At 50.1% G+C, this 20,045-nt stretch overlaps 1 protein-coding gene across 4 annotated transcripts in view; it reads right to left on the bottom strand.

Annotated features, from left to right (window-relative positions):
* Window positions 1-571: 571 nt before the first annotated feature.
* Window positions 572-20,045, bottom strand: part of atp9b (ATPase phospholipid transporting 9B) — a 19,968-nt gene continuing 494 nt past the window's right edge. The window contains exons 2-30 of one of the 4 annotated variants that reach the window (XM_081612328.1): window positions 17,216-17,383; window positions 14,674-14,824; window positions 14,004-14,117; window positions 13,558-13,666; window positions 13,342-13,400; window positions 12,667-12,718; window positions 12,481-12,575; window positions 12,303-12,383; window positions 11,976-12,051; window positions 11,778-11,854; window positions 11,388-11,548; window positions 11,168-11,310; window positions 10,932-11,044; window positions 10,036-10,284; window positions 9,464-9,625; window positions 9,241-9,333; window positions 8,067-8,150; window positions 7,150-7,320; window positions 6,846-6,944; window positions 6,682-6,771; window positions 6,472-6,616; window positions 5,855-5,919; window positions 5,593-5,748; window positions 5,454-5,518; window positions 5,046-5,154; window positions 4,922-4,979; window positions 4,020-4,223; window positions 2,223-2,255; window positions 572-1,232 (exon numbers count right to left, since the gene is read on the bottom strand). In XM_081612328.1, coding sequence (XP_081468454.1) covers window positions 1,096-1,232; window positions 2,223-2,255; window positions 4,020-4,223; window positions 4,922-4,979; window positions 5,046-5,154; window positions 5,454-5,518; window positions 5,593-5,748; window positions 5,855-5,919; window positions 6,472-6,616; window positions 6,682-6,771; window positions 6,846-6,944; window positions 7,150-7,320; window positions 8,067-8,150; window positions 9,241-9,333; window positions 9,464-9,625; window positions 10,036-10,284; window positions 10,932-11,044; window positions 11,168-11,310; window positions 11,388-11,548; window positions 11,778-11,854; window positions 11,976-12,051; window positions 12,303-12,383; window positions 12,481-12,575; window positions 12,667-12,718; window positions 13,342-13,400; window positions 13,558-13,666; window positions 14,004-14,117; window positions 14,674-14,824; window positions 17,216-17,383 — 3,319 coding nt within the window. In that variant the 3' untranslated portion in view covers window positions 572-1,095. Of the gene's footprint in view, window positions 1,233-2,222; window positions 2,256-4,019; window positions 4,224-4,921; window positions 4,980-5,045; window positions 5,155-5,341; window positions 5,519-5,592; window positions 5,749-5,854; window positions 5,920-6,471; window positions 6,617-6,681; window positions 6,772-6,845; window positions 6,945-7,149; window positions 7,321-8,066; window positions 8,151-9,240; window positions 9,334-9,463; window positions 9,626-10,035; window positions 10,285-10,931; window positions 11,045-11,167; window positions 11,311-11,387; window positions 11,549-11,777; window positions 11,855-11,975; window positions 12,052-12,302; window positions 12,384-12,480; window positions 12,576-12,666; window positions 12,719-13,341; window positions 13,401-13,557; window positions 13,667-13,981; window positions 14,118-14,673; window positions 14,825-17,215; window positions 17,384-20,045 lie in introns of those variants that run through there. The other 3 variants (XM_081612330.1, XM_081612332.1, XM_081612331.1) reach the window with 3 other exon arrangements.

Genomic DNA, 20,045 nt, shown 5'->3' with positions numbered 1-20,045 from the left:
ACGCAGAACCAGCGGCCCGTAGAACCTTTCAGAACCTCTTATCCGTTTCACTGGTTCTGCTCACTTCAATTGCAGAAATGTTCAGAGGCATTTTAGTCAGGATCAGGTCTGGACTTTGACTAGACCAGCTTCTTAGTTCTTGTAATTATATTTTCAGATCATGGCATTAATAATGAATGAAATCCAAAGACCCAAACGACCAGAACCAGAGAGAAAAGCAGGAAGGAGCTCGGTCTCCTCGTGAATATTTGGTCAGATCAAGTCTCAGTAACTTCATCCTTAGAAGTGAATCCAGTCCGACCCAAAAGAACCTTCCACTGGTTCCGACTGCAGATTGCCCAACTCTTCTGTTCATTTCCTGAAAGTCAAAAACTTGTCCTGCGGTTTTCAGCAAACTTTGTTTTTCACTTTAGAGACCGAAGGTCCAAATGGTTCCGACCTCCTGCAGAACCACCAGAACTTTCAATCCCGTGCAGCAACAAGGGTGTACTTACTTTACAACATGTGACTCGTGTGTGATGATGGGTGCAGAAATCAGACTCTGGCTCCCCCTGGTGGCCACCAGAGGAAGTTCATTCAGTTTCTTTTATTAATCAGGAACATTTTTATAAATAAATACTGAAACAGAAACACACAACAATCCAATCAGTAGAAAACCGGAATCAGAGCAGAAAACAGTAAAAAACAGTCAATTTAACGGAGTTTGTGGCCGATCCGCCCTGGAAAAACATCCAGGTTTGTTTTCAGAGCAGCAGCTCGTTCCAGCAGAGACTGAATGATAAAACTCATTCTGCCTGAAGCCGCTTTCAGAAGGAGCTCAGCAGGATTTAACACCCACAAAACGAGCCGCCACTTCCTGCTGAAGACGACAGCGTGGATACAGGTTGATGGTTCTACGCCCAGATGGCCAGTCTGCGGTGAAAACATGAGGAATTACTTGAATTTCTCATGCCCTTCAACAGAACGCAGCCGTAAACACGTCAAATAAAAAACATCAGTAAAAAAAATCAGTTTATAAAAGCAAACTGGAGCTTTCAGAAAATATTTAAAGGAGCAGAAGGCAGATGTTCCCTCTTCGGCCAGCAGGGGCGCCGCTCAGGACGACAGCTTGGAGTAGCTGGGAGGAGAAAATTTACGCTTCAGGTATTTGATGATGTAGAGAGGAAGACAGCTGACAAGCGTGATGGCCGACACCTTCCAGAGGAACGGCCATGTTGTGATGAAGGACAGGTCTGAGGAAGAGGAGGGCCACAAATTAAAACTAATTTAACAAGAAGCTGCAAAACGTTTCCAGATTTAGTGTTAGGTTACGTTCACACTGCAGGCTGAAGTGACCCACATCTGGTTTATCTTAATGCCTGATCCTTTCATGACACATCAGGTTTTTCCAGAGTGACGCAGGATATGCGGCTCTGAGTCCGATACATATGGGATCTTTTCAAATGTAACCCGTCTGTACGGGCAGGTCGCATTCATCCAACCCGAACGTCTTTGATACTCGACAAACGTCACTATTCTGCGTCCCGATACGTGCAAGCGGGAAAAAGGAAACGAGCAGCGTGGCGGACCGTAATGAGGATGGAGTTGCTGATGTGCTGCTCCAGTCGCACTGTAAGATTCGCTCCACCGTCAGCATCTAGGTTTACTTCCACAAACACTGAGCTCTTCTGTTTTCATGGCGGTTGGCTAAACGCTGCGCTTGTTCTCCTCGAGTGACGTTATTGCGCCCTCTACTGTGCATGTGGGAAACTTTCAGGTCGTTTGCAGCTCAATGAAGATCACATACAAACCGCTTTTCTCTGGAAGTGTGAACAGCCACGATGAAAATCAGATTTCACAAAAAGACAAAAGAAAACCCGGATTGGGTCACTTCAGGCTGCAACCTGCTACCGTCTCCTTACTGAAGGGGGCGCTGCAGATTCATGGCATCGCCAGTAAAGAGCTTACAGCTCTGGCAGCAGGAGACTGCAGCAAAGTCAGAGAAAACCCGGAAACTGAAGCCGGGTTATTGCTTCAGATGTAAATCACTGCAGAAACTTCGACCAATGAAGAGCTAACATCCCCCTTGATAGACCCCGCCCACCTCCTCCCATTGGCTCTTGGCCCAAACCTGAACCCAAGAACCAGCTAGAATGAAGTCCAGGAAAGCAAGATGGGTCACCGAAACCCAGCTTGGGTTTAACAACAGACCAGCAGGTGGTGAGGAAGAAACGATGACCTACCGAGGAACGCTCCAAACGACACTCTGCCGATGCCTGGAGCAGAAATTACACAGAACAAGCAGCAGATATTAGACAGAAGAAGAAGAAGACATTAGACCAGCGGTTCTTAACCCGGGTTGGATCGAACCCCAGGGGTTCAGCAGAGCCTCTGCCACGGAGGTAAAGACACACTTGTGTAAAGTCGTGATGACGCCCCGCTTTGCATCACTTGCTGCAGAGGATCAGGTTACATTGCTTAGCCAATCAGAGGATCACGTTACATTGCTTAGCCAATCAGAGGATCAGTTACATTGCTTAGCCAATCAGAGCTGTGGAGGAGCCCTGATTGAAGGAGCTCCACTTCTATAGTCTAAATCTGCTCCTTAGTGGCATCTTTTCGGGGTTGCTACTGCCTCTAGTGGCGTGGGGTGGTAACACAGCAAATAATTACTTTACTAAATCAGAATACAGCAAAGTCTTCTGTGTGTCCGCAGGGAGGTGGGTTATAATAAGAAGGGTTCAGTGAATGCGCATATGAAACTGGGGGGTTCGGTACCTGAAAAAAGGTTAAGAACCACTGATTTAGACATTAGGAGAAGCAGCAGACAGAAGAAGAAGAAGACATTAGACAGAAACAGTGAGGAAGACAAGGAGCGATGGGCGGAGCCTCAAGTTTTTTAGCATCATTAGGACCAAACCAGCAGAACCTCAGAACAGCTGGAGGTGAACCAAAATGTTTCCAGTTTCTTCCTCTCACTGGACCCCGACTCCTCCGTGACCTCATGTTGACCTCGTAATGACCTCAGAATTGATAGGATCCTCAGATTTTTCTCTTTTTAAGATAAAAATAATTCACCAAACGTCTTAGATTCTTCTGCCGATTTTTGTCCCGGCTTCCCCTTCCAGCGATCTTGAGGCGGCTACATTTCTGCAATATGTTAACAATAATCCGGGGAGATTTTACGATCTGGTTCGCTTTGAAGGACAATTGGGAATATTCAACTTGTCGGATCGTCGTGGCCTGTCATCACAGCGTGCTGAGTGTAGCCAATCAGGAAGCCAGAAGCGGAACCATGGGGAGGAACCCTAAACAACGCCGTGGCGCACCAGGAACATGGTCCGCTGTCGCCATGACGCTCTGCAGTCGGCCATGTTGGTTTCACGTTTGGTCAGGAGAGGTTTTGTAAGTTCTCTTATCTGGAATCCAAACATTATGGCTGCATCTGACATCAGACATACAAAACAGTTAGTCTGTCTGTTTGGTTCCAATAAAACCGCGTTTCCCCCGTTTCATTCTTACAAACGCCTCTGTATTTAAAATATTTTAAAAAGGCAGGATATTCTAATTATTAGTACATCTGTAGCTTTTCATTTTAAACGGGTAGAATACCCAGAGGAGAGGATCTCCTTGTGTTTCGTCGTGTATGTAAATTGATCCAATGCTAAGCTAACCCAACCCTGAGCTTCCGCTTCAGTCACTCAGATAATGTCTGTAATATTAACAACCTGATGTCGTTTGGGCTGCCGTCATGTTTGTAAACACGACGGCAGCAGTTCTGGACGGGTAGCACCAACAGATAGACACATCCATCTATCCGTGCTACGGTAGGAAAATCTGACGAGGTAGCACTGATAGTCAGACCACCGGAGCTCAGGTGTTATGGACCCGACCGGTTCTGCTCGGCCCATGGCACCCTGGTTTCAGGACGGTGCCCTGACGGCTCTTTGCATCCCCCTCGGGTCAGGAACCAGAATCGGCCCAACTACCAGGCCCACGCTGGTCTGGAAAGGTTCTGTTGCCGACTGAAGGAGCCGTACCGAAGTACTCGTTGAGGAAGGCGAGCGAGGCGAGGTAGCAGCCCAGGCTGAAGAACTCGGCCAGAACCATGAGCCAGTGCCAGGTCCGGACGGTCAGCGCCACCATCAGCAGCTCCGTCAGAACCAGCGCCGTGAACGAGATGGCCACCACATGGACGAACTCGGACTCGAACAGAACCAGGGCGCCGTACATCAGGATGCCACCTGGGGGTGCCAAAGACGCATGTCAGAGTTCAGGTCAAAGGTCAACAGGACTGAAATGCTTTTCATTTTAAAAAGTTCAAACCAGGATTTCACTGAAGTCGACTTTATCCATGAAAAATAAATCAGTGAAAAAACGGGTTGAACTGGGGAGTCCCACTCAACCGGGTTAGTTGGGTGGGTTGGTTAACTGGTTCAGTTGGACTGGGTGAGTCTGTGGTTTGCGGCCTCCAGTGAGGGAACCAGTGCGGTTTCGGTCGATCGGACGGTAAACGGCCGAGACTCCCAACGTCTCACTGGGAAACTCCCAGCAGGACCAGCGAGTGTCAAGATAAGGCATCTGACCTCTGACCTGCAGTACCCTGATAGCGGCGCTAATTCAGCGTAATCCGCCTCTAACTGATCGCATAATTGCTGCGATATCGGCCTGCATGCGGCGCATTCCGGCCAGGCGGCCTCCGGAACACGGAGCCGAGGTGCCGCCTCCCGGCCCGGCCCATTCGGGTCTTTAATTAAAACCCGGCGCCGGCAGGAAGTCACGCTACGGCTTAGCAGCTACGCTCGGATCGGCTTACGGTCCAGAGAGACAGAAAGCCGAGACTCTGAGAAAAGGATCAGAACTGGGAGAGGAGGCAGAACCTCAGAGGGACCACTGACCCAGACAGAACCAAGCTGGGAGAAGAAGCATCAGAACCGCTCACCTTGATAGATGCTGATCAGAACCCAGATCAGGAAGGTTTTGAAGGACAAGGAGCGACCCTGAGAACACAAACACAGTCAGAACCTCCAGCAGAACCGTGGAGTCACCAGAACCGAGCTCGGTACCTTGGTCAAGTCCTTGTAGAGTTCTGGGTAGAGCAGTGCCGTCTCGGGCTTCACGTCCTGGTCCAGAACCAACGAGAAAACGGGGAACATGGTGTAGATGGTGGCGTACCTGGAACCAGAACCAGAACGGGTTTACTCCGCTGATACAGTACCATCAGAACCAGAGATACGGTACCATCAGAACCAGAGCCAGTCTGGGTCTGATCACACAGAACCAGAACCGTCCTGCAGGGTTGATGCAAATGCCAAGCAGAGAATTCTGGCTTCATGCTTTTATTCTGAAAGCCTGGACCTACTGGGCCAGTCAGAACCTGCTGTCCTCATGGCAGTTAGAAACCCAGTTCTGCTGGTTCTGTTGGACCTCTGGTTCTGCTGGACCTTGGGTTCTGGGTGCAGAGGGGTGCGTACCCGACCATGAGGAAGCCTTGGTAGAGCGGCACAGAGGCGAAGAAGAAGACAGAGGAAAAGACGGCCTGAGGAGAAAACAAGCGGGTCAGAGGACTGTCCTGGAGAATAGATCGGGTCAGAACCGGGACAGCCGCAGAACCTGCATGGTGGAGATGATCATCCCTCGGTGCATGACGAATTGTCCGAGCGCGGCCGAGCGCTTGTAGCTGTTCCTGCCGTGGACCATCAGCAGGCGGCCGATGTGCCGGAACTGCGAGACAGAAAAGTCTGCGGCCAGCGACGCCTGCTTCCCTTCCTGCACACAACCAGAACGGGTCAGAACCAGGCGTCCGGTGGCTCTCCAGCTGCAGGAAGCTAATGCAGAGTAAACGGGATTATAATCTCAGAATAGGAGGATTTACTTTTCCTTCAATCCCGATGCCGCAGTCCGCAGCCTGGATCATGCTCACATCGTTCCCTCCGTCTCCTGCAGCACAAACAGACAGCTAGGAAGACTGCCCTCTAGTGGCCGCATGGAGGAACTACCAGCTCTGCTGTCAGGGAGCTGCTGGCCTGGGTGAGAGGGTTTACTGTGAAGTTTATCATAGTAAGTTTCTTAAAAGAATTACAATTTAAAATCCATCAAAACTGTCCATCTTAGTTCAATTAGAGAATTAACAAAAGCCATAATATGAAAAGCTGCAGTTAAAGTGAGCAACGCAGCGATAAAACGTTTCATAAGATGGACAAATTAACTCAAGTAAAATGGTTCCAATCGTCTCTTTTCTTATCACAATAGTTCCACAAAATGATCAAACTTTAAGTGCATATTGCCCAACCAATCAGATCGCTGCATCCCACCCTCCCAGGAGAAGTTGATCCCCTGACCCTGACCTCTGACCTCTGACCTTCTCAGGATGTTAAATTACATCCCAATAATAAGTTCATCTTATTATTGCAGCAGCAACAAAATCTGAGATAAGAACAAATGAAGCTCTGGAGGGAAGCTGGGTCCGGTTCCGACCCGGTGGAAGCCCACCTATGGCGCAGGTTCTGTTGGCTGTGTGCTGCTGCAGCAGCCGGACGATCTGGGCCTTCTGTGTGGGCGAGCATCTGCAGCAGACCACAGCTGGGCACTGGCAGGCCAACTCCACCAACTCATGCTCATAGTAGCGCAGACACACCTGGAGAGAAAGGAGAGGAGCACCCAGTTCTGGTTCTGGTTCTGACCCGGTTTCAGCTCTCCTACCTCTAGGGAGTCTCCAGAGATCACCAACGCGCAGTCATGCTTCCTCCTGAAGGCGTTGAGCTCCAGGTGCGCCTCCCCACGGCTGCACACCTGGTGAGAGCCAAACGCACAGTCAGACCGACTGACCTGCACGAAGCGGCAGCGTCATGCTGCGGCCCGCGCACCGGCTTGAAGACATGGACGTCCTGAGTCCGGGACACCAGGTGGGAGCTCTTGGCAATGCAGGTAGCCGTCTCCATTTTGTCTCCAGTCAGCATCCAGATCTGAGGAGAGACGGGACGGTGAGGAGCGGCCTGACCCGGAGCCCGGTCCTGACCCAGAGCCCGGTCCTGGTTCTGGTCCCGGTTCCGGAGCCTGGTCCTGACCCGGAGCCCGGTCCTGGTTCCGGTCCTGGTTCCGGTCCTGGTTCCGGAGCCTGGTCCTGGTTCCGGTCCCAGTTCCGGAGCCCAGTCCCGGTCCCAGTCCCACCTTGATGCCGGCGTTCCTCAGCAGCTCCAGCGTGGGCCGGACGTCGGCCTGCAGCTGGTCCTCCACGCCCGTCAGGCACAGCAGCTCCATCTCCCGCTCCAGACTCTCCACCGCCGCCGCCACCTTCAGCGTCCGGTCCAGCAGGCTCAGCTTGGCCTGGCTGTAGCGGCTCTGCTCAGACAGGAAGTGGGCCCGGTCAGACAGGAACCAGAACTGGTGCTGGAACCAGTTCTTAGCTCAGGAAGGAGGGTCCAAAGTCGGTTCCGGGGCCATTTGTTGCCCCCAGGAAACGTCCCAGAACAAAACTAGTCTGATTATTATTATAGATCCGTTTCTTAGAAAATAGACGAGAACGTTTAGAGCCGAGCTTTGACCCTTCAAACCGCCTTGGTGCTGAAATGTGCTGTACAAATTGATTGATTGATTGATTGATTGATTGATTCAGCACCAAGGCCACATCACCGTTTGGCAGCAGGAGTTTTATGGAGGGATTTTCCTGCCATAATTCAGGCTGAAAGCAGGATTTCATTCAAAGTTTTGTTCTCAAAGCTGCTGCTGTCTCTCAAATATTCACTCTGCTCTCAAACGTTTCTCCGCTTGCAGACGCCGCTGCTCTGGATCATTTTCTGCTCTCAGTTGGAACAGAAAAGTACCGTCGTCGCCTGGCAACCTCTCAGCCAATAGGATGAAAGTGTTGTAGTGGGTGCGTTTGTTTCCTTCTAGTGAGTGAGCCTGCGTGGATACTATTGATTCTATCCATCTATAAATTATATTTGTACATTACTGTATCATGATTGATAAATAGTCATCCATCATGGATAGATGTTGTAACACGGTTGGTTCTGTGGATCCATTAGCTGAATGAACAAAGTCCTGCCTAAGACCAGCGGCTGGTCGCCACAGGAGGCGGTTCCTACCTCAAAGTCCTGGTACTGCTCCTCAGACAGGCACTTCTTGGCCACCACCAGGGTCCTCAGGCCCTCTCTGGCCATGTTCCCACACTGACAGGAAGCAAAGGAGACGACCTTCATCACAGTCTTCTTCACAAAAACAGGATTTTGTTTTGGTCAAACAGAACCTCGTCTTGGACAATTAAACTTATTGAAGTTTCTGAGCAGGAGTCAGACGGATAACGGAGGTTTCAGTGAAGATGTTAGTTCTTCTCTTTCCAACCGAAACGCCTTCACTTAGAGCCGGACGCACCAATCAGAGAGAAGGTGGACGGCAGCGTGGAGGAGAATTCAAAGTTTCACTTCTTCCTCCTCCTTCTCTCAGACGCCGATACTTTTATTTTCCAAATAAAATGTTTGCTAAACACACAAAGCTCTAAATAATGTTGGAATCCCCGATTTCACCGCCAGACGTTCAATTATTCAGCAAAATTTAGGCAACAAATGAGGAATAAAACTGACAAACAGGGAGGATTGGACCGGTACGACCTTCATCATCATCATCATCATCAGTGTACTGGGGGAAACCCTCGACTCCACCAGTCGGGTTCTGTTAGGAACCCCAGATCGTCTGGAGAGCTGACCCAGACCTGGAGAGGTTCTGGTGGTTCTGTGCAGCGACCCGGTATGAACGCAGATATGGGTCAGTTGAACAAGGCCTCATTATAACCAACAGGAGTCAATAGACGAGGACGGCGCTTCATTTCTGATATGAAAACACTGATGGAGCTGCTGATTGGTTATTGACGGCCCGATCGGGCCGGGCCAATCGGGCCGGGCCGCGGCGCCGCCCGCTGGTCTGACAGCAGGATGTTACAGCCGACAGCTCTGATCATGAATATGACAAACACTCATTACACCAACTGGGTCACTAATTAAATCAGCAGCTGCCTCCAGCGCCGCATGACTCAATAACGCCAATATGATGATGATGATGATGATGATGATGATGAAGAGCTACCCTCAGATGAAGCTTCAGCTGCCAAAATGACCCGTTCTACCCGAGAGTCGAACCACAAACGAGCAGAAACAGCGTGGTGGTGGCAGCATCATGCTGAGGGCTGAAAACACGCCGGGACACAAAGTCCCAGTAAAACCAGTGGAGGGGTATGAATACTTTAGGTCCGGTTCTGGTTCTTACCTCCTCCTCCAGCCAGTCGTTATACTGGACGATGGTCGCCATGGCAACGTCGGCCCCCTTCATGTAGAAGGTGATTTCTCCGGTGGCCTCCTCCTGGACAGATCAGAAGAGCTTCGTTACTTCCTGCAGGATGAGCTCTGCGGCGGCGGCGGCGGCGGCGGCGGCGGCGGCGGCGGCGGCGGCGGCGGCGGCGGCGGCGGCAGCGGCGGCGGCGGCGGCGCACCCGAACGATGATGCCCATCCGCTTGCTCTCCGACGTGAACGGGAAAACCTGCAGGATGAGGAAGGACAGGATCTGTCCCGACGGCGTCCGCAGCTGCAGCGACGTCAGGTCTCTGCTGACCAGGGTCAGCCCCACGCTCTCCGTCCAGCGCACCAGCGCCACCTGCAGGACCAGAACATCTGGGTCAGCAGAGGACACCGGGTTCTGATCCAGAACCACCAGCAGGGCTACCGTTACCCTGGCTACCCTGGACTGGAAACACGGTAACCAGGGTAACAGGCCAGGAAATGAATCCCCAGGAAGCAGGAAGTTAGGATTAATCAGGTTGACCTCCATCAGGAGGGCATGACCTCTGACCTTCAGCCAATAAACATGAGGAACCTGCAGTCGTCTCTGGAGTCAGGCTCCTCCCACCTTCCATCCTGCAGGTAGACTCACCTGGAGTTGGGCAGGACCCCGAGGCGGCCGCTGCGTTTGCCTGAGGACTTTGGGCTCAGAGCCGTTTCTGGGTTTCTGTTTCGGTAAGTTGAGCCGCTACGGCGCCAACGCCATGACATCACGGTGCGTCTCACCTCGTCTGGGCTGGCGGCCTGGTAGGTCCGGTTGTCGTCGCTGAAGTCCTGGTCGGCCTCCGCCGACTCCGTCTCCCCGGCGGCGCCGTGCGACTCGTAGACCGGCGTCACGTTGTGGCACAGAGCCACGGCCTTCACCGCCTCGTGGATCCGGCTGCTCACGCTCTTTCGGACCTTGGGGCCCTGCGGCGGGTTGCTCCGCGCCACCGCGGCGTTCCCGCTGCCGCCTCCGGAAGGCTGAGCCGGACCCTGGAAGGTTGGGAGAGCTTTGGGTTTTGATTCAGGACCGGTTCCGACTGATCCATTTGCCATCAACAGGATCGGTCCAAACTGAATATTTATCATCTAACGTGACGGAAAGCTGAGCTGAAGCAGAACCAGAGCCGCCAACGGGCCGAGCCCAGCAGAGTTCTGAGGGTCCAGCAGCTGCTTGGACCGGATCAGAACCACCCAGCGAGGAGAACCCGAGGGAGCGCCGGGATGAATGGAGCAGCTTCCTGTTGGACGCCGAGCGGCGGGAACCTCCAAACGGCTCGGGATCTTTTCTACCGTTAGTTTACGGAACGAACTTTGGAAACGTTCAATCAACTGATCGATCGATCGATCGATCAGGTTTATTTGATCATTTCAGCAACAAAGCAGTTCCTGAACACGTTTCATTCTGAGGAGCGAAAACATCAACACAGATCAGATAAACTGATCAATATTCCACTGATTATTGATCAAATCGATTCTAAGCAGCTGATTTAAAGGAGCTCAGCGTTTCAACTGATCTCCAGTTTTCTGGAAGTTTGTTCCAGATCTGTGCTGCATAGAAGCTGAATGCTGCTTCTCCATGTTTGGCTCTGGATGCAGAGCAGAACCAGAACCAGAACCAGGCGGCTGCGGCGGCTCACCTGAGCGTAGGACTGGACGATGTGGCTCTGGATCTCGTCCATGGTGTCGTTGCCGTAGGCGACGGTTCCCAGGTGAAGCCGCTTGAACACCATCTCGTTCTGCGTCAGGGTTCCTGCGGGCGGAGCGAGCCGTTCGGGTCAGAGGGGAAAAGGTTCTGCTTTGGGTCGGGATGCACCCTGCAGCTTAAAGGGACAGAACCGCTCCCTGCCAGGTTCTGGTTCTGGTTGCTGCTCACCTGTCTTGTCTGTCAGCAGGTAGACCAGCCGGCCCAGTTCTTCAGGGATGGTGCTGGTTCTGACCACGGTGCCGGGAATGTTTTCGTCTCTGGTGATCATCCATCCGTACGCCGACTTCCCCATGTCCAGGTTGACCCGCAGGCTGCGGATCAGAACACAGGTTCACTTCCCGCCTCCGCAACCCGACCGGAGGCGGATCGGGTCAGAACCACACGCCACCTGATGGGAATGATGTAGGAGAACAGGACCACGAAGCGGAAGAGGTTCCGGAACCACGGGCCCACGAAGCCCTGCAGCGCCACCATGACGACGGACAGAACCAGCTGGGCCAGGAACAGGGCTTTGGTGAGGCGGTTCAGCTCCAGGTCCAGAAGGCCCACCTGCGGGGGGTCAGAACCACAGAGTTAGCAGAACCAGAACCACCCTGCTGGCTGAAGCAGGTCCCCAAGGAGGGAACAAACACGTTAATCTTCCTCCGACCCAGAACCTCCAGAACCGCCACTGCGGGTCATTTATTGCTGACCTGAATGGACTAAACCTGCGCTAGCTTAGTGGCTAACCCTCCTGAAGCGCTAGTGCTGCGTTGAGGTGATTGGACTAGGCCGTCACCTTGTTCTTGGCGTGGGACGTGTTGAGGACGCTCCGGGTCTCCTTCCCCGTGTAGATCACCACTCCGATCACCGTTCCTGCCAAACACAAAGGAAGCGGCTCGGAGAAGGCAGAGCGTCCGACGGCAACCGTCTGCTGATGATGTCATCGCCCAGCTGATCCATCGAGACCTGGACGCTGCAAACCTTCATCCCTCACCTGAGGCCACCACGGCGCTCGCCCACAGCGTGTTGTCGATGCTCAGGCTCTCCTGGATCTGCGGTTCCACGTCTTCCTGCGAACCACAAGCTGAAGCTCAAATGTTTTCATACACAGCTGAAGTTCAAAGGTCACGTTTTTAACCCTAACCCTGAAAACTTCTAATCCGTTCAGCATCACTAAAGATGGCCGCCTGAAAGCGACCAGGAACCCGAAGCTCCGCCCCCCGCCTGCTGCTCATATAAAGATCCATGAGGAATCAGCAGGACTCCGCCTGCCAGCTCCCCCAGAACCAGAACCAGAACCAGAACCGGGCCGGCAGCTCACCCGGGTGAAGTTTCCCTCGAAGCTGTGGATGTCCAGCTGGGGCTTCTGGGCGTAGACGAAGGCACTGATGGAGAACAGGTCCTGCAACGAGACCGGCCGCACTTTTCAGATAACCGTCTGAAACTAAAACCGTGCAGTTAGCCGTCGCTAATTAGCCGCCTGCTAACGGCTAACGCACCCCGACCGCTGCCAGGCGCTGAGTGCAGCTCACTGCCACCTTCAGCTTCCAGTCCGTCTCTCCGTCCAGCTGCTCCGTCCGGATGAAACAGGCTCCTGGAGACGCAAACACCAGGCAAAACATTATGACCATCAACCCAGACCAGACCAGAACCCTTCTGGACTCAGTCAGGCCCTGGACACTGACCCGTTTTCTCCGACGTCCTCAGGAAGATCATGTCTGCAGGAATCCTCTGGTTCTGCAAATCAATAAAATCTGTTAGCAGGCATGAAGACGAAGCGACTCAGAGCTGCTGATCACTGATGGAGTCCGACCCGTTCTGGTTCTGGTTGGATCCAGATTCTACATTCCCAGAGTTTTCTGCTCTGAACTGTGAGCCACAAAGTTTCTACACCCTTCATTTAAGACAAATGTCAAAAGGACTTTGTCAGACGGACGTTTGCTAGAAGGTAAAATGTGGAATTAAATGATTTGACTTTTTTCTTAGCAGGAACAAAATCTCTGGTTTTGTTCAACTTGGTGAATTTTGTCCATGATCCAAAAAGTGTGGAGCGGCCTGGTTTCCAGCAGCTCCTCCTGCTAACGCGTCGCTCTGATCCAACCCTTTAAGATTTAAACGACAGTTTTCAGGACTTTAGCTGAGAAACTGTCCAAGCGGACGCCCATGTCGCAGGTAAGATACTGACTGCTCAGGAACAGAAAAACCCTCTTATTACTATAAATTTCACAAAGTCCAGTGATGGCCCTGCAGGCGGTTCTGACCCAATCTGCTGAGCCGTCAGCAAACACTGCAGGTATAAAACTGAACGTCTTATGATGACATTACATTAATGTAATAAGAATGTAATAACTTCATGTTACCTTTTCAACGATTATCAGGTCTCCAACTTGTATATCTGAACTTTTCACTTGGACTTTACCTGAAAATAAAGAATAAAGAAGGAACAATAAATCAAAGTCGTTTTCAAGGTATTGATTCTGATGCTCCAACAATGAGCCCAAAGGGTTAAAACATCTCGACCAACTGGAGACGCTGAAACGTGATTCTGATGGGAAACGGATCAAACTGGGTCCAACCTCTGACTGTCAGCTTGCTGTAGAGCTGTGAGTTCATCTCTTTGTCTCGCTGATGGCGCCGCACCTCGTCCACGGCTTCCCGGACCATCGTCACGGCCAAAACGAACCCCTGAGCAGAACCAGCAGAACCAGCAGAACCAGCAGAACCAGCAGCTCGTTCATTTCAGCGTTTTCTACTCAATAAACATGTTGATCAAAATATCTGCAGATTTAAAAACAACATGAAACACGAGGAAAATGTTTCATTTCTCTAAAATAAAAAAACTATGGAAAATTACAGTAAATAAAATAAAACTCGGTTTAGACAAAATTTGATTTTTTTTTTTGAAAAGTTACATTTTTAACATGGATGAAAATAAGTTTAAAAAATTAGAGGAAAATATTTCCATAATTTAAAACATAATTATACACAATGAGGTAAAACCCAAATAAAGCTGGACGCCGACCAGAGGGGCCCAGTACGTGTACAGGTATCCGATCTTCAGCGCCGGGACCAACTGGGAGCACGAAACCACCAGGAAGTACAAGTTGAGGAAGAACTTGAACTGCTGGAACAGAACCTGGGACACACAAACACACAGCTTCAGGTTCTGGTCCTGTTGGACCGGCTGGGACAGACGACTCACTCCAGGTGACCTTTGACCCTCCCCAGGTGGTGTCACGTTAACGCGCAGCAGAGCTGATCAGCTGATCAATAAGTTCGATCGGGAGGGTGGCGCTGCCGCCCCGTTTTCTCAGAGGGGAAGATTTAATGTGAAACACCGACTTCCTTCAGCGCTTTTATTTTGTGGATCAATTCAGCAAAATCCAGGTGAGCAGGACTCAGAGGTTCCTCCAGGTGCTAAGCCCCGCCCCCAGGCGGCGTTCTGCTAATTACCCGTCCAGTCGCCACTCGACCCCTGGCCAGGGTCACCAAAGGTCAGATTGGTGACCCTGGCCGGCCGAGTTTCTCAGCTAAAAAACGACGCTTTAGGTAGAGAGAAGATATTAGAGCCGCTCTGATCAGTTCTACGTCTGACAGGCGGCTGCTGATCAATCAGATCCATCTGATCAATCAGATCCATCAGATCAATCAGATCAATCAGATCGGAGCATCAGAACCCGGCGCCGACTCACCCCGGGGACGAAGGTCAGGACGTTGTACTTCTGGTTCTTGATGCCGTTCTTTGGGAACTTTTCTTCGCTCTTCTCCGGCCGGCCGAGCCAAACGGTGCGAGCCTTCATCTCCTTCTTCCTCCGACAGACGTGAGCCAGGCAGTCGCAGCAGCTGGGGAGGAAGGCAGGATATGACATCATCATCATCACCCTCTGGGGGTTTTGTCTGTTATCCTGCTGATGATGCGATGTTTACGCATCTCTCATCACCTCAGTGTTTGTGTTTCTATGCTTTCAGATCAAACTGCTGCTCCGCTCAGTGAACTTTGACCCCTCTCTGCTCCATGCTGCGCCCCTGCTGGACAGACCCAGCAGTGGTTCGGATCCGTCCTGTATGCTAGAGCCAGTCAGCAGCAGAGTTTCTCCACACCTTTAAAAAGTGAGTGACTTTGCTTCAACCTGTTAATGACGGCACGGAGTTTATCTCCATATCTGATACAAAATGCAAACATGGGGGAGGGGGGGGCTGGGACAGAGGGAGGGGGGGCTGGGACAGAGGGAGGGGGGCTGGGACAGAGGGAGGGGGGGGCAGTGTCGCTGTGTGCCGTCATGCTGAGCGACTTTTGGCTTTTCCACTTTTTGAGCAAGTTGGCAAAACATAAAGCTAAATAAATGAACTCTGGTAAAAAGTCATGTTTGCTTTGGCCTCCATGTTTTCTGCCTCTCTACCCCCCAGCACCCCCCCCCCCCACCCCCGTTCAGGTTCATAAGAGCCATTATTTGAGCAAATGAATGCCATTTAAATAATAAGGCGCTTGAACAGTCGGGGCTTATTCACTGTGAATTATTTGGGTTTTATAATCCTTCACTCTGCAAACTGAAAATTACTGGAAAGCATCAAACTGCTCAGCTGTGAAAAATCCCATTTGTTCATGGGGGTGGGGGTGAGGGGGGCAGGACACAGCTTCAATGAAGAGCCCCCAACAGTAAACTGAAACATGGCGACACGTTTGTTCCCCTGAGAGTTTACGCCATGACAAACGCTGCTGCTGGCGTCTGCAGAGGACGACGGAACGAGGAAGAGTCCAGCTGAGGAAGAGTCCGGATCCGTCTGACCCCAGAGCCTTTCTGCGCGTGGAGGAGCTCAGTCAAAGCCCGATCTTATCCCCTCTTTCATGCTCGACTAGCAGAGCGTTGTGCGGCGGTCTGAAGCCGACACAGTGACTCCTGCGTTTCTGTGCCATGTTCCTGTTTAGCTCCTCTGCAGCTCTTGCAGTTGCTGACTTGGTAACAAAAACAATAAGACTGAAGAAAATACAGTAAATATAAAAAGAACAGTTACAGCAAAATTAAACGACAATTAAAGAGACCTCAACATTTGGCTGCAGCGAGAGACGTTGCAGCACTGAAACTCAGGCCAGTATCAACATTGCTGATCTGACTGGTTTTTACCAATTATATTATAAACCTTCCAACATAAAAAAAGACAAGAATCCCTGAAATCACTGCTGCAGTTAAACCCGCAATCCTGACCTGCAGCACCGACTCTGACCAGGTTTGTTTCTTTATCCACCACAGCTGAACTAATCGATAGCAGAAGGAACCATTAGCATGATGCTAACCCAGACTGGGAGCAGCAGAGTGAACCATTAGCATGGTGCTAACCCATCTGGTAGCATCAGAATAAACCATTAGCATGATGCTAACCCAGACTAGGAGCAGCAGAGTGAACCGTTAGCATGGTGCTAACCCAGACTAGGAGCAGCAGAGTGAACCGTTAGCATGGTGCTAACCCAGACTGGGAGCAGCAGAATGAACCATTAGCATGATGCTAACCCATCTGGTAGCATCAGAATAAACCATTAGCATGGTGCTAACCCAGACTGGGAGCAGCAGAATGAACGATTAGCATGGTGCTAAGCCAGACTGGGAGCAGCAGAGTGAACCGTTAGCATGGTGCTAACCCAGACTTGGAGCAGCAGAGTGAACCGTTAGCATGGTGCTAACCCAGACTGGGAGCAGCAGAGTGAACCGTTAGCATGGTGCTAACCCAGACTGGGAGCAGCAGAGTGAACCATTAGCATGGTGCTAACCCAGACTGGGAGCAGCAGAGTGAACCATTAGCATGGTGCTAACCCAGACTGGGAGCAGCAGAATGAACCGTTAGCATGGTGCTAACCCAGACTGGGAGCAGCAGAGTGAACCGTTAGCATAGTGCTAACCCAGACTGGGAGCAGCAGAGTGAACCGTTAGCATAGTGCTAACCCAGACTGGGAGCAGCAGAATGAACCGTTAGCATGGTGCTAACCCAGACTGGGAGCAGCAGAGTGAACCGTTAGCATGGTGCTAAGCCTGACTGGGAGCAGCAGAGTGAACCATTAGCATGGTGCTAACCCAGACTGGGAGCAGCAGAGTGAACCATTAGCATGGTGCTAACCCAGACTGGGAGCAGCAGAATGAACCGTTAGCATGGTGCTAACCCAGACTGGGAGCAGCAGAGTGAACTGTTAGCATGGTGCTAAGCCTGACTGGCTGCTACAGGTGGGTCCATGGATCAGCTCACCTTTTGCAGAGGACCTCCCAGCCTCCCAGCAGGAACCAGCCCAGGCGCCGCTGGCCCCGCCTGGCGCGCGGCAGCGTCTGGTAGTCGCTCTCGTCGTTCTCGAAGCCTTCCTCAGACATCATCAGGGGCATCTCGTCCAGGTTGGACGGCTCATCTTCTAGAGAAAATCTGAAAGGACAGGAGGTGAGGAAGACATTTATCTGGATGGCTGAGCTCATGGTGAGCAGGATCGACCTTTGACCCCACAGGACACTTCCTGTAGTCCCAGATATCAACATCAGCTGACAAAAACAATGACAACCTCCCCACCACCACAGACATCTACACCTCCAGATGCAGGAAAATGGCCTCCTGCATCATGAAGGACCCGCTGCCCTCAGGCTGGAGGCTGCAGAGCATCAAATGCAGGACAACCAGCCTGAGAAACAGCTTCAGACCTGAAGCTGTGAGACCCTCAAACTCCTCTCAGTCTCTCTCTGCACTGTCCCTAACAATAACTTGGTCACTTCAACCCCTGACCCCCCCAACGACACTGTATTTGCACTTTACACTTTAAAATGTTGCACTGCTAAATTTATCTTCCCATGCTGCTGCATTATTCATACTTCATCCATTTTGAACATTCCTATTAATATACATTTCATTTTTCTACTTCTTGTTTTTATACATTTGTAAATATTTTTCCTATTTTTAACAATTTGATCTTGTAGCTAGTTTTTATACTGTATATTTGGATGTAACTGGGACCTCATGCAACACGTGATGTGAATGACAATAAAGTCTCTTGAATCTTGAAATTGAAAGCTACAGTGAAAAGGTCTGCTTGACATTTAGCCACCATCTTTAAACATGCCTGATATTACAGTGGAGAACGGGCTCCTCCCACCAACCAGAACCAGAACCAGAACCCAGTTTACCGAGGCAGAGGCCCAGAATACTTTCTACACTACGATTAAAACGCCCCTTTTTGATAAAGCTGACGGCTGGACTGGGGTCATCCTAAGCCGTCTCTGTAGTCATGATGCTCCTGGCTGCTGCAGGACAAACTGACCACTGCTGTGCTAGAACAACAAATGGGTCCGACAAAACCAGAACCATGAGGAGGTCAACCTGGAGCCCCGCCCCTTTTACTCTTCATCACTATTCAAATTAAAAATAGTTTATTACATTATAATTAATTCATGATCACATTGTCCCAGCAGTCTTGTCCCTAACCAGGTCCAGCTCTGCAAAGCCCCACTTAGGCGGCCATCTTGTTTCTAAAGATGGAACTCACAGGCCTGGTCCAGCGCCCCTATGAAGCGTGGGCTCAGTCAAAGTCCCATCAGGGTTCAGGGACAGAACGGGTCGTAGCGTCACATCCAGAATGGCGGACTGATCACTGTTTAGGCATTCTGCTGCTAAAGCAGATTATTTTAAATGTTCAGTAAAGGTATTTCTGTTGGAGATATTTGTTCAGTTAAACCACAATTATTTAAAAATTGATTTTATTCTATTTATTTTTGTACAGACAGCTCACTCTGTGAACTTATTTCATATTTCCAAGATGGCAAAACATACACATTAAAATATTCAGAGACTATTTACTAACAGAGACATGATTTTACTCACTAAACCATCTGTTTATGCAGCTGAAGTTAGTTTGGTGTAATGTGGAGCTAATAGAGATCAAGTTCAGGACAAACATACGAAAAATAAAACAAATAAAAAGACTAATGGAACTAAAATGTCCTTTTTAATAGAAACTATGAATGTTGTGACTTTATGAACCAAAAATGCTGCAATAATCCATCATCAGTTTATCATCGTCTAGACTGAGAAGAAAACATTCGTTTAAAAATCATGATAAGAACCAAGCAGCTTTTTATTCCACTAAAACTCCAGTTATTCATTTCATAATTATCTGTAAAGTTTTTCTGCTAAAGAAATTCTAAATAAATTCCAATTCCTGCATTTTATGACAGATTTTGAGACTATAAACAGTTTTCAGTTCTAATTTCATGAATGTTTTTAGAAAGATTTTCAGTGGATATTTTACAAGAAATCTATCGCATCTCTAGTTTTAATAAAATAAAATTTGGTCTTTTAGAGTTAAATTATGAAACATTTAATCCTCTGGCTAAGTTAAAGATCCCTGTCTAAAGTAGAGAGTGCTGAAATAAAATCACAAAAGCCCAATCTTTATCCCAACATGTTAATGTCTTGATTTAAGATCTGAAATTTGTTTTGCATTTGTGACGTTTTGTTTTACGTTCCTCAGTTTGTCATTTTTTTTTCTGCTCGTTTTATCATATCAAACTTTGTTGCTCATGTCTTGTCATATTTTCTTTTAATTTTCTATAAAGATGGAAAAAACAAAACATTGCCATAAATCCGCCTTTTCACTCAAAGCGTTACATGCAGCAATGAATTGTGGGTAATACACTTTGCCAAAGACCGTAAAAATGTCCCAAAATGGGCGAAGAGGATGAGGAGAATGAGGGAGACGCTGCGACCTTTGACCTCCAACATGAAGGAGCATCTGAAGGAGGAACGAGGGAGGGACAGGACCAGCAGCCATACTGGCTCAGTGACCTTTGACCTGCTAACTGAGGCAAAGGTGGAAGTCTGGGTTTCTAGTAATTTCTCTGAGCTTCACGCTTTGACCTCTGACCTCTGACTTTGGGCTAAACTCAGTGTGAAGGTTGGTAGCTGATATGTTTTCCTCTGGAGAATGGTGGACCTGAAATGACCTTTGACCTCTCCCAGGTTAATGGACAGCAACAGCTGCCATGCTGAGGTCATTGCTGGTTCCGCTCCACCCTGGCGTTGGGCTGAAAAGGTGAACTGA

Source organism: Poecilia reticulata, chromosome 11 (genome assembly GCF_904066995.2).
Source record: "Poecilia reticulata chromosome 11, P_reticulata-male-v2, whole genome shotgun sequence".
Classification (NCBI taxonomy): domain Eukaryota; kingdom Metazoa; phylum Chordata; class Actinopteri; order Cyprinodontiformes; family Poeciliidae; genus Poecilia; species Poecilia reticulata.
This window is presented reverse-complemented; position numbering and strand designations above follow the sequence as displayed.